This window comes from Artemia franciscana, chromosome 11 (genome assembly GCF_032884065.1).
Source record: "Artemia franciscana chromosome 11, ASM3288406v1, whole genome shotgun sequence".
NCBI lineage: Eukaryota > Metazoa > Arthropoda > Branchiopoda > Anostraca > Artemiidae > Artemia > Artemia franciscana.
Window position 1 is genome coordinate 41193258 of NC_088873.1, and position 14282 is coordinate 41207539.

At 34.0% G+C, this 14282-nt stretch overlaps 1 protein-coding gene across 3 annotated transcripts in view; it reads right to left on the reverse strand.

Annotated features, from left to right (window-relative positions):
• LOC136033229 (uncharacterized) overlaps positions 1–14282 on the reverse strand; it is a 197456-nt gene that overhangs the window by 102806 nt on the left and 80368 nt on the right. For all 3 annotated transcript variants that reach the window (XM_065713941.1, XM_065713942.1, XM_065713943.1), the window contains 5 exons: positions 12568–12789; positions 9624–9887; positions 6504–6641; positions 2670–2831; positions 578–922 (listed from right to left, as the gene is read on the reverse strand). In XM_065713941.1, the coding sequence (XP_065570013.1) occupies positions 578–922; positions 2670–2831; positions 6504–6641; positions 9624–9887; positions 12568–12789 (1131 nt within the window). The remainder of the gene's footprint in view (positions 1–577; positions 923–2669; positions 2832–6503; positions 6642–9623; positions 9888–12567; positions 12790–14282) is intronic.

The window sequence follows — 14282 nt, forward strand, 5'->3', positions numbered from 1 at the left end:
TGAACATTCAGTAGTGGTCAAAAATGACTCACGAATTTGAAAAATTAATATCATCAAAAAATATATATATATATACACAAACTTTTATTTTAATTTTGCTGTCACATTACTTATACTCACTATAGTCACTTATGCGTCTCTATTTTCAGTCAGCAGATGATTGATGAAAAACATTAAAGGGGATGGGAGGGAAGTAATACAAGACGGGCAAATTTTTATTGCAGTGTCATCAGACGTGCAAATACTGATCAAACTTGGAAGGAATTGAACATTCGGAAATAGTGGAAAAATGCACTAAAATCTTATAAAAATTCATATGACAAAAGTACAAACAAAATGTTGGTGAGTTGAGGAAAACGAAAATACCACGATTCAACTAAGACTCACCTAACTAAGAAAATTAATTGAAAGAAAAAAGGAAAGGGAATTAAATTGATAAGGACAATTAAATTAACGAAAATCCAGAAATTAAGAAAAAGGAGTTAAAAATTACAGAACTTCCAACAGTTGTTTGTGAATTATAAACAAACGTAAAGCAAAGCTCTTTAGCTGGTGCAAAATGGTACCAAGCACTCACCTCTAAGCCGAACTTGGAGTCATCCTTTTCATATTTTCCATCAATTTCCACAATTTCATAATCTACAAAAGGTGTTTCTAATTTTCCTCTAATGCGCTGGCTATTTTCTTCAACAGTATGATATAGAAAGATGTTCACTTTCTTCGCTTCAGACCAGGAGAGACTTCCAACGAATTTTGATACGTCTTTTGAAATTGAAAGCTCTAGCTTTCTTCCTGGATATGATACAGAGGACTCAAATAACTGCATGGTGTTACTAAGTTGGACAACAATCATTTTATCGTGGTGAGACTTATCCCATGTGAATAAAGAGTAGAAGAGAAATTCATCGTGTGATTGTTTTAACTACAAAAAAAGAATATATAACCGATCAAAGAATATAAGCAATGGGAAATGAGAATGATATGTCTCAATATTCACAAATCAAGCAAAAAAAAAAAAAAAAAAAAAAAAAAAAAAAAAAAAAAAAAAAAAAAAAAAAAACCACCAGTGATCCCGTGGGTTTTCACAACTACCTTAAAGAATAAAGATGTTATCATAAAAAAAAAAATTGTGAATTGTAGTGCAGATTAGTATTTCAAAGATTTACATTTTTTTCTCTCGTGATGAGTAGTCTATAACTTGAAAATAGAAAGAATTAGAAATTCGATTTTTTTTTTAACTAGTAGAGTCTTTGGGCTTTTTTTTTTGTCCGATCCCAATTTGAACCATGAGTGGGGAGGGGTCTCCAGCTCCTTGTCACCACGATAGCTAACAGAAATGTTTGTCAGGTCGAAACCTTATTAGTGTAAAGTAAGAGTCAATGTCAAATCCTTATTTTCTGGGAGGTCCCTATCCGATCGACCTCTGTGGTGGAGAGGACCCTCCCATTCATAATATCACAACATTTAAAGAATGGGTAATCAGTAATAAATCAAACTAGGTGGGAGGTCAAAGCCACGATCCTAGTTGTCCTTTTCAAAGCCCAGCTCCCATATATTATTCTCGTTTCCCTGGCCACTCAGCAAAGAAAGGAAGGACGTAGAAACTTGAGAGACGGTCTTCAAGTTTCTGCAATTGGAAATTGAATTCGGTTAGAAATTGAATGTTCTAGGGCTCTTTTAAGAAGTGATTGTTTTAAAGTAAGATTCATTTTTTTTTGTAAGAAACTGCATTTTTGACAGCAGGCCAATATTTCTAATGACACAGAGAAAAAACATAGCAAGGAGCGAGAGATTCAAAAATGTGGCTTACTCTTTGCCAGATTCTAGCCAAATAAAAGCTAAAGGCGTTTTCTTATGTGATATATTAATATGAAAATATGACCCACATAGTCACGTTATTTTGTGACATACTGCCTCCTGCAGGCAGTACTAAAGCAAAGGGTCAGGAAAAATATCAATAGTTAATGAAATGAATACTGACAACACGTTAATATACAACGTAACTGAACTATCACTTTTCATGATCAAATCGAAAAATGGATAAATAATAGCTTGTGACGATAATAGATAATAGACAAATATTATATTTATTGTGTATTTTCCCATTTTTGTGAAAACACATCTGAAGGGAGATGCGAAAAAAGCTCATTTAGAAATTTCAAAACCGAAGAATATTTTTCAAAATCTAAGAGAACAATTGCCAACATCCTCCCCCCCCCCTGTAATTGGTGTCCTTTGATTGTTTCTGTAATCCCTAAAATTTTCTCATTATGTGTGTCCGTGTGATTTCATACTTGCATAATTCATTTGATTTTGCATGAGGATAAAATCTGATAAAACCTAAATTTCTCACCAATCCACAGTGCAGTATGCAAGAGTTTTCATGGGGAAGGGTAAAATTTCGAAAAAGCTCAACGGGCTCCAATTGTGCGGGGGTACACTTTATGAGAAATTTTTATGGATTACAGAAACAATCCGAGGGCACCAATTGTAGGGTGGATATGAAATATCAGCCAACCTGAATGATCTCAACTTATCTCCAAAAGTTATATAGGATTAGAATTGATAGTTGATGTAGATGGCAACGACACTTCTTGATTATAATCATGAGAATAATATAATGTAATATCCACCAAGTTCTTGCTGTGAAGAGAATAATAAAAGAATACCTTTAATTCTAAAGACAGTTCTTTAGTTGAATTAATATCGATTTTAATGAGGCGCTCTACTTGCATCAGTGAGATTGTTGCCTTTAGCAAGACCGGTTTCATATCCGGGGCAGTTACCTTGCTCTCAATACGATGAGATTCCCCATCAAATATATGACCAGCCTAAAAAAGAAGAATAAGTATTTGTCGCAAAAAACCTGAAAACCTATGAATTTCCCCTACCTATGGGTTGTACTAAGCAAATGTAAGGGGGGGGGGCTTTCATTTTTGTGGCTTCTTCCTCAATTTGAAATATTTTACGAGTTGTTTTTATAATTACTTATCTTTCCCAAATGCGTCATTTGTCTCACAGAACATTTTCTAAGATTTTCTGTGCAATTTACCCATTTTATCATTTTCCAAATTTGAATTTTTATATTAGTATTGATCATACAAGCTTGAGAAATTTTGAGCGATATTCCACCTCACCTCATTTACATTTATAGACAGCACTTCTTTTGACTCGTGGTTGTTCAGAGACAATTTGAGAACTGTTTTGCTTTTTGTTTACAGTCCTCAATCCAATCACGTTAAATACATAATTCACAAACGATCTATTATCATGATCTTGAATTGATGGACCCGTCAATCTACAACTCGCAACAAAAATAACTTGCAGTTGCTTTTGTGTGTTCATGGAAGAGCCAAGAGAGTTCAAAGAATTTACAATATATCAAAAAACCTTATTTTTAATTCATTAGTGTAAGCATTATAGATCGGGGCTTTCCACGCAATTTTTTGCGTGGGAGGCCCTCCAGTGCTTCTCAAGTAAAATATACCTTTTCTGCCTGGAAAATATAGGGGGGGGGGGGCAGTGGCAAAAACTTTCACGTGATACCCCTGAGAGCAGTAGTACATATTTTACTTGTCAACGAATAGGGGACTACCACTACTGATTTAAGTCAAAAAAGTTGTGGATGATTCTTGACCATTTAAAGCCTAAGGTGCTCAATTCATCCAATTTTTTTTTTAGAAAGGATGCTCTACAGAAACAGCTGTACATCCGCTGGGATAGCGCATAGAGCAAGCGATAGGAGTAAAAGATTATGCCTTAGGTATGTTTTTAGATATAGAAGGAGCGGCTGATAGCTCCACTTTTAAATCCACACAAACATCCATGGAAGACGAGAAAATAGATGAAACTATACAAAAGTGGAGTTCCCATATGAACTTGCACTTTTACTATGACTAGGCATTTTTTCTGCTTCGCCTAGCACCTGAAAGTAAGATTTTATTTTGGATTCTTTTTTTTTACAGCGAGCTCCCCAGACTTAGGAGGAATTCTTATATGCTCAGAAACTGACAAGTAGTCATTAAGCTAAATGGGGTAGAATAGATCAAAAGCTTTTCAGAAAGGCAGTCTTTAGGGAAGAGTGAGTTCTCCGTATATGTATGTGGATATGAATGATGTTTGAGTCTTCCAGAATTACGTCCTGGCTACTTTCAGGCATATGCTGATGATCTAGTGTCTCCTATGAGACAGATATCTGAAAACCCTGTTTGAATTAGGATAGCATATGTTAAACACGATTCAGATATGGGCACAAAAACATAAACTGCGTTTTGCCTCTGAGAAGAGTGAAGCGGTAATTTTCACAAACAAAAGGAGTTGGGGAGTTCCTTTTGCTTTACTCTGAGAAGAGTGAAGCGGTAATTTTCACAAACAAAAGGAGTTGGGGAGTTCCTTTTGCTTTATAAATGTATGGTCACGCGATAATGATAAAAAAAAGGTGAAATATGTGAAAAGCATAATCAATCATCAATTGAGCTAGATCAGCTTCCCTAATCCAGTGCCAGAGAAAGGTGCGGAAAAGCCGGAGCTTGGCTCCAAATAAGATCACGTATCTATATAAGGCAATAATCGACCCGTGCTTTCGTATGGTGTAGTATTCTGGGTCAATACGATTCAAATTCAGGCGCCTATGACACCTTTGCCAAGAGTACAAACGATTGCCTGCCTAATGTTCACAGCAGCATAAAATAGAACTCCCATCGCATCCGTGGAACTACGTGTAGAACTCCAACCTACAGAGTTTTCTCGAGAAAAAAGCAACAAAAAAGTGCTGTCAGGCTGAATATTTCAGACCAATAAAATTAGAAACAGCAGTAATGGAGTCGAACATGAAAAACCACGTAGACGCATGCAACTTACTACTGCTAAAGTGCTGGGAGCTACAGAGACCCAAGGATGGCATTTTCCCAATGATAGAACCAGAAAGGCAATTTTGGACTGTCACAAAGGCAAGAAATGCAATAGAACACTGTTAAACCAAAATAACGAAATTCATCTGCTAAACTGATGAATAGCGAGAACTCATGGCAAAGCAGGGACAGAGAAGTGATCCACTATAACACCTCTGATATGAAAGAATGGATTACAAGCTATCACTTGGGGAATTCACAACGGTATTTCAGGCTGAAGTGATTGGGGTAGAACAGGCAGCTAAGAGATGACAAAAATTGAGAAGTACTACTAGGAACATCTGTATCACGCATGATAACCAAACAAGCAATAAGGCTCTTGAGAGTATTGAAGCAGACAAAAAAGTGAACCGGAATGATACGAAGCCTTAAACAGACTAGCATCCAATGGTAACCGTATTACACTGATTAGTATCCCAGGACAATCCAGGGTCACAGGTAATGAATTAGCATATAAGGTTGGGGCATCAATGACTCGTAATGGATGCACCTTTCATTCCCATCCCTTAGAGTTGATTGAAAGCTGCTATAAGGGGATGGACCCGTGAGAGGCTGGAATAAAAGTAGCATATAAAGGTAAAATTTATAGAAACAAAGGAAGTGATTCCGAAGTTTAAGCCGATGCTGACCAAACCTCTATAAAAAGCTAGAAAAACAAACGATTATTGAAGCTATTGCAAGAATTGGGAATATTTGAAGTTATCTCACTCGAATTAAAAGAGCTGATTTCCTAATTACCCAAAAATCAACCTATTATGAAAATCAACCAATAACAATAACATTGAGCAAATAATATTGTAACAATGAGCAAATGTAATAATAGACAATTAATAATAATAATAGTGAGAAAATAATAATGTAATAATGAGCAAATGTAATAATATAATAATGAGCAGATATTAATAATAATAATAGTGAGCAAATAATAATGATAACTAGACCTACGTTGCCCGGGCAACGTGAAGTGTCGCGACAACCTTGAAAACACCCAAAATAAAATACCCAAAAATATTAAAGGGACTTGGAAACGTAAGATATCGAATAGAAAAATATCCAGCTGTGATTAGATAGGGACTGGAAACATTTTGTAAATTAGATCTTAGCTGGAGGATATATTTATGGAGGCTAGGATCCCAAATGGAAGAGTAAATGATAAGGATGGGATTAGCCCCTAGTCCCCAAATAGTTTTTCTTTGGGGGGAGGGGTTGAATCAATGGGCCCTTGCGGCAATGGCAATATGTTTGGCAGCCCCACCCGTTATAATAATGGTTACGATACTAATAAACATTATAGAATAGACACTAGAAAATAGTCAAACTAAACATTGTGTTAAGTTGCAGAATAAATGCCAAGTTGCATATTAAGTTTTCTGTTGAAGTATTTTTGCAATTTATTTTACGTCTTTATATACTCCTCTATTTTGATAGAAATAAATAGATAAATATTAAACGTTCTTCTATAATACCTGTTTACGTATTTTAATTGTCTTTGAATATCGGTTGGTATCTATTCAGGTACTAAGTCTATAATTGTAACATTAAACTGAATTACGATCAGCTATCAACTTTGAAACACTTGCAGCGTATACATACCGTCAAATCGTAAACGTCTTTGCCAACTTCAACAGTCGCTTCAAAGGTAGATCCACTTTGGCGTACTTGAATGTCACCAGCTATCTTTATAGTTTCAAAGAAGGGGCTTGTCATCTCACCTTTCACAGCTTTTTTTGTCTGAAAAGAGAATTCAAATTTATATTTTTAGAGTTCAATCAGCTTTACAATGACTTTGATAGCTAGTAGATTATACCACTTGATGAGCCTTTTAACGCTAATTTTATATATTCTAATTGCTACCTTCACAGATACACCCCAACCCCCTCCCTCCTTGAAGCTACATATAGTAAAGAGCTCTATGCTAAAAACTTTGCTGACTTTGTAGGCTTGCATTATCTTTGTGCTTATGTCCCAATAACAGTTTGTTCATAATTCCAAATAAAGCCAACTTTTAAAGAGCACTTTAAAAAAGCAGCAAGACTTAGTATATAGTTTAGGACTACATCTAGCCTCATAAGGAGGGGACTGGGGTGAATTTGCGAAGGCAGCAATTAATATATTTGGAATCAGCGTTAGGCACCTCGTGTCAGGTTAATCACTTAGCTAGTAAATCGAAAAACTTAATATTTGCTTCAATATTGAAACTTAATATTTGGAATCGGCGTTGAAAGGCCCCTCGGGTAGTAAGTTGATCTTTTAGCTAGCAAAATAATCGAAAAAACTTAATATTTGCTTTAATATTGAAACTTAATATTTGGAATCGGCGTTGAAAGCCCCATCGGGTAGTAAGTTGATCTTTTAGCTAGGAAAATAATCGAAAAACTTAATATTTGCTTTAATATTGAAACTTAATATTTGGAATTGGCGTTGAAAGGCCCCTCGGGTAGTAAGTTGATCTTTTAGCTAGGAAAATAATCGAAAAACTTAATATTTGCTTTAATATTGAAACTTAATATTTGGAATTGGCGTTGAAAGGCCCCTCGGGTAGTAAGTTGATCTTTTAGCTAGCAAAATAATCGAAAAAACTTAATATTTGCTTTAATATTAAAGTTAATGTTTGAAATAAGCATTAAAAGACCCCTTCAAGTGGTAAATTAAGCTTTTAGCTAGCAAAGCATTCCAAAAAACTTATTATTTGCTTTATAATCAAAATCTGATATTAAAAGGCCCCTTGAGTGGCAATCTGATCTTTTAGCTAGCAAACAAATAAAAAACTTATCATTTAACGCAATATATCACCATAATCAAAATAAATTTTTGAGATATTCACAGGAAAAACAATGATCGCAGATCAATTTTGTTTTTTAACCTAAAAAAACACAGGGAGTTGTTAAATAATTCGGCTTCATTTTCATACATAGCATATAAAATAAATTTTTTGTTGGCCATTTTACAAAACTAACTTTTTTTGAAGGCTCTAAAAACAAGATTTAATACTACATTTATAGTCTTTTTTTACGGAGTATTTTTCTCGGGGAAGGGTAAAGAGGTACTGAAGTTAGAAGAAAGTACATATTTATGCCAGTATTTTTTTTTTTCTGAAAGAAGTTTTTATTATTAATTAATTGATGTATAAGTACATTTTCATTAATATAATTGTGTTATTTTTAATTAATTTTAACTCTTAAAGGTAGATCTTAATGAGTTAAGGGAGGAGATTCCCACCACAAAGTACAAAACCAAAATGAACGCAGCTGTAAAGGTGGAGGAATTTTTCTTTTTTATGCTTTTTTTTACCCTTTTTACTAGGTCGCTAAAGAAACTCAGAGGTTTGGGGAGTAGGGGAAATAAGTAAGGAAACAACAAATTATGATGTTTTGAAGGAGTATGAACTAGTATATAAATCGTATTCACCCCGTCTAATTCCTACTATTGTTTGCTAAGAGAATATATGTTGATATATATCTAATATGCTGATTTACTTATCTTCTGTGTGATTTCGAGTTTGTATTTGTATTATGTAAAGACAACTTTTGGACAACTACAAGAATTGGAACTTTGCTTAGTGACTACCCAAAAATTATAATTGCTGAATTTCTGAAAAATAAAACACAACTATTGGAGTTCTGATTAATGATTTCCAAAAAAACTGTAATGTTTGAATTTCCGTATAATAAAACTGCGACTATTGAAATTTCAAATAATGATAAATAAACAATTACAGGTTTTGAATTACAATATCTGAATTGTATACTCGACAAGTAGATTAAAATAATTAGTGCTATGTACGAGAATGACACTAACGTGGTTAAGGTAGGAAATGGGGTTAGTAGCTGGTTTCGTATTAAATCAGGCGTTAAGCAAGATTGTGTTCTATCCCCATTTATATGGATCATTTTGATGGACTTTGTCTGATGGACTTTGTCTTAAGGAGCACAGCAAAGACAATGGGAGGACACGAAATCCATAGGGAAGTACAACCTTCCTGGACCTAGATTATGCTGATGATTTAAGGAGCATGTAGAGATTTTGCGAGTTTTGTCGTAGTAAGATTTTACCTAATTTGTTTAGTCATCTTTTTATTCAATCATTCATGTATGCATAGATGTATAATTTTATAATCCATTATAATGCACAAAACTACAATGCTGATGGAGAAAAAAGGGAAAAAATAAAAACACAATAAACACAAATTAACGCTAAAACAACATGCCTACCCCTACCAAAGGGCATTTAAAAAGTACTTTCAGTGTTTAGCCGCTTTTAAAACATTTCACTTTTTCTAGGACAGCATCAAGGGGGCTTGTAACTTCATATCTGGTCAGTAGGGTGGCGTTACTAGTCCCAGAAGGTATCCAAAGCAGGTATTTTGTATATTTATAAAAGCATCTTCTAATAACTACTACATCACCCTCCGTGGAAGCGGTCAAAATGGAAAAGAGCAAGCAAATGCGGGACTACAAAAGCATTGTACACGGAAGCTAGGATACGGCATGCCATCTTTTGTTACCAGTTGCATTTCGTGAAATCTTATACCCCATTTCATAATCTACTTAACTCCTAACTCATTTACAACTAAAGACACACACACACACACACACACAAAAGCAGTGGGTGCACTGTTGTGATGACAAGTTGTGATGTCTGTGGTGTACGATGGTTTGATTTTGTGATGTTTTCTTCTGGGTGCAATAAAACAACTAATATACTAAGACAAACCTCAATCAACGTATAGATATTACTAAACTTCACAGCAAGCCTAGTTTCTTCTTGCTGTCCCCACTTTGTCGCAGCGCTAGCCTCCCAAATATTATTACTTGTTTGTCTAACTTCTCCAGTGAGGTAAGCAATGCTATATGGACATTCTGCCTTCAGTTCCAAAGACTTCTTTACCTCGTCGTCAACCAGTTCGATTAAAGTAGAATACTCATGATTCTCAGCGACACGTATCCCCATTCTATGTTGGAATAAATTGTCGGAATCCTAAAAAAGAAATATTTGAGTTTAAGGGCGTATCAAGCAGAGGGGGGTTTTACCAGGTTTGAACCCCCTTCCGAAAAAATATTTCTCCAGCTAAGGGAAAATATGATCGTAAAAATGCAAGTAAAAGACTCATTTTCCTACAAAAGTAAAAAATCTCTGACTCGTAAATTAGTCTTGAAGAGGCAGGTAAAAAACCTGAACTCCCCTGACCTTAACGAAAGTTAGAATAGTAAACAAGTTCCTCCCCTTGAGCAAAATCTTGACTACAAAAAAAAAAAAAAAAAAAAAAAAAACAACAAAGAATAATATATGAAATGAGATGCTTTTCTGTGTTCATTGCAGTTACTCGTAAATGTTACGTATAAATGCTCTTTGGTGCATAATGGCAGTATTAATTGCACGTATTTTTCTTTATTGCTCTTTAAATTTAATCAGTTTCTTGTATATTAGCACTGAAGCCGCCTAGTTTTCCATTTCTTTCCTTCTATTCTCCGTAAACATGTAGTTCTGTTCGTCATTTTGAGATTTATCTTTCTTTATTTTGTCATGGCAGGCCAATTCGGCTTTATATCTTTTACAGTAATAGTAAGGTAAATTAAATAGTAAAGATAAGTAAACGAGAAGAATAATAGATTTAATTAAAAAGAAATTTAAGTAAGTTTCTTTGTTGGATAGCTGAAGAATAAAGGCATCTAAATCCGTTTGTGCCATTTTCGTTTTTACTATCTTCACGGTAATAGACATATCTAAAATAAGAATTGTGCCATTTTTTACTCTTTTTACGGTAATAGACATATCTAAAATCCGAATTGTGCCATTTTTTTTTTATCCTTTTTACGATAATAGACATATCTGAAATCCGGTATGTGCACTTCTTTTTACTATTTTTACGGTAATAGACATATCTAGAATCAGAATTGTGCCATTTTTTACTCTTTTTACGGTAATAGACATATCTAAAATCCATTTCGTGCCATTTTTTTACCCTTTTTACGGTGATAGACATACCTAAAATCCGGTAAGTGCACTTCTTTTTGCTCTTTTTACGGTAATAGACATATCTAAAATCAGAATTGTGCCATTTTTTACTCTTTTTACGGTAATAGACATATCTAAAATCCGTTTCGTGCCATTTTTTTTTTTTACCCTTTTTACGGTGATAGACATATCTAAAATCCGGTATGTGCACTTCTTTTTACTCTTTTTACGGTAATAGACATATGTAAAATCCGTTTCGTGCCATTTTTTTTACCCTTTTTACAGTGATAGACATATCTAAAATCCGGTAAGTGCACTTCTTTTTGCTCTTTTTACGGTAATAGACATATCTAAAATCCGTTTCGTGCCATTTTTTTTTACCCTTTTTACGGTGATAGACATATCTAAAATCCAGTATGTGCACTTCTTTTTGCTCTTTTTACGGTAATAGTCATATCACACATAATGCACTTTCCTGACATCAAAATACCGTACCGTACCCCGTTTAGCTTACCCTTTTTTTATGATGCTTGAAAGAATAGCGTGAAATTCTCAAGTTCCAAAAATTGGACTTGTACAATATTTAATATTTACTATTACAATTTAGAGTTACTATTTTAGGAATATAAATTTCTAATGTTTAATGTCATTTTTACGTATCCTACTTTGATGTCGGCAGGACCAGATTGGATAGGTCCAGGGCCTGATTTAATTTTTTTGTGGGGCCCTCTCTACATATTAAATATTTAAATAAAATATACCTGGATAGCAGTTTACCCACGTAAAATAGTTCACGTACGTAGTGCAAAAAATCAATAAAGTGCGCTGCAATCAACGAAATTGCAGTTTCTAAAATAAAAATGAGTTAAAAGTTGAAAAAAGAATGTTAATCATGTCTTGCTAGGGATTAAATATTTCAATCTATGATCCGATCCATTATACAATCGGAATAGTTAATAAATGACATTTGATTGTTGTTGATTGTTGTAGAGCAAAAACCAATAGTATATAACTAATAGTACTAACGCAGCTAAGGACCGACTGGATAAGTCCAGGGCCCGATTAGATTTTTTTTTTTTGTGGGGCCCTCTCTACACATTAAATATTAATAGCATTTCATGATATTATATTATATCATATATGATATGATATATGATATATCATATGATATACTATATCGTTATATTATACCATTTCATCATATAATATTAATATCATGATATTAATATGATACATTAATACCATATTAATATCAACTAAATATTAATATCATTTAAATAATACATACCTGGATAGCAGTTTACCTACGTAAAGTAGTTCATGTACGTAGTGTAAAATCTTTCTAATATAGGATGATACCGATTAAATTCAATAAAATTGACATGACCTTTTACGGGTATCGGTTTCTATATCATAAGGCTTATATTATATAATGATAAGTACACTAATAAATCTTATTCAGCAATGCAAACTTAAAATAAATGTATTTTTAGTTATTTGAATAACTCCTAATTAATTTTTATCGACAAAAACAACTTGCTTTAAATTTCAGAAAAATTAAAAAAAATACATTTTTATGGTAACGCTGAGCCATTTCAAATGCAGGGTCTGGCTGGGCCGAATCGCCCTTTATCTAGCCCTGGATTTCAAAAAATTTCTATTGTCAATTAAGAAAAATTACCGTATACAAAAGGAACATTACCGTATACAAGTAAAACGCATGATAGTCTATATCTCTTTTTTCGCAGGTGAGTTCAAATTTGAGTTTTAGGTCTTCAGTTGAGCCTTCTGATTGTTTCGAATATAGTTGATGTGCGGTCCATTTTTCACCTCCAGCTTCAAAACTGGCTTGATTTTCAAAATACTTGGGACTTGATTGTAGCTCCCAAGTTACGTCCGAATTAAGTGCAGAAAATTGCGTGGACTGAAATAAAACAGTTAAGAAATGTCGGATAAAAAAATATTTGCATGCAAATTAAACTACACAAAAAAACTGAATACAAATGTACACGCAAACTGAACTATTCATAGCTTTACGTAATGCTCCTGAGCATCAAACAGTGAGGAACTAGTTGTTGGTTGAAGGTTAAAATACCTAGGTAGGTTAAAGGTTAGGTTGAAGGTTAAAGTACCTAGACCATAAAAAGTACCTAGAACACTTCACGTAAAAGAGCTATTGTTTAAATAATACACAGATGCTTCACGCCCGGGAATCTAGAGATTATTCTTCCTCCTTCGCTGTTTTACAAACTACAATTCTCACATGAAATATTTACCCCCCCCCCCTCTGTGTGTGTGCCTGATTTTTGCCTCATCTCACTGCATCAAAACTCAAAACTCTACTACGACACTTTCTCTCAACTCTACTTTTCAAAACAGTAAAAACTTAAGCGTAAGGAGCGGGGTGTTGAGGAGGGAGCAGCCTTATCTCTGTTCGTTTTAAGTTTTAATGTCGCTCCTTACTTTCAGTTAAAAAAAAACTAATTTTTTTATATTTAATCTTTGAAAAAGCTTGCATAGGAAAGTTGAGTTATGTATGAAATATTCTGCTTTGCATGATATTTTCAGACAGAAAAAAATTAATTAAGTTTTAATGTCGCTCTTTACTTTCAGTTAAAGAAACTTGGTTTTTTTTTATTTAATTTCTGAACGTTTTTGAATTAATGCATGTTTTGATTTTGGCTCTCCGCAGATGAATAGTTAAAACGAAATTTGCATATTTATTTTTTGGGCTAAATGGCTTTCTCATAGTTTTGATCGAATGATTTTGGGAAAAAGGAGCGGGGGAGGAGGCGTTGTTACCCCTCCCCCCATTTTTTGGTTACTTAAAAAGGCAACTAGAACTTTTAATTTTTTACAAACGTTTTTGCTAATAAAAAATATACGTAATTTACGAATTAGCTTACCTAACAAACTTTGTATTCGTATGTTTTTATTACGTACATGAGGGGGTTCACCCACTCGTCAATACCTCGCTCTTTACAACAAAGCTTAAGTTTTGTCCCAATTCCTTAAGAATGGCACCTGAATCACAAAGGCCGTAGAATAAATAGTCAAAATTACTAAAAATACTTTAGCGTAACGAGCGAGGTATTAGGAGGAGGTGAACCCCTCATATGCGTAATAATTTCTGTTCGTTTTAAGTTTTAATGCTGCTCCTTACTTTCACATGAAAAAGCTTTTTCATATTTATTTTTTCATTGTTTCTTTTTTTTAATAATGCTAGAAAATCCTGTGCTCCCTTTATGGAGATTTTCTTCCCACATGACAAATTACTCTATGGAAAGTTCCCCGAACATATCCTCCTCTTCTCAACAACTCCACCCCAACCAAAAACAATCCATCTGAAAACGTCTGTACACTTCCCAATAACCATTATTAAATGTAAGCACTGGTCAAAGTTTGTAACTTGTAGCC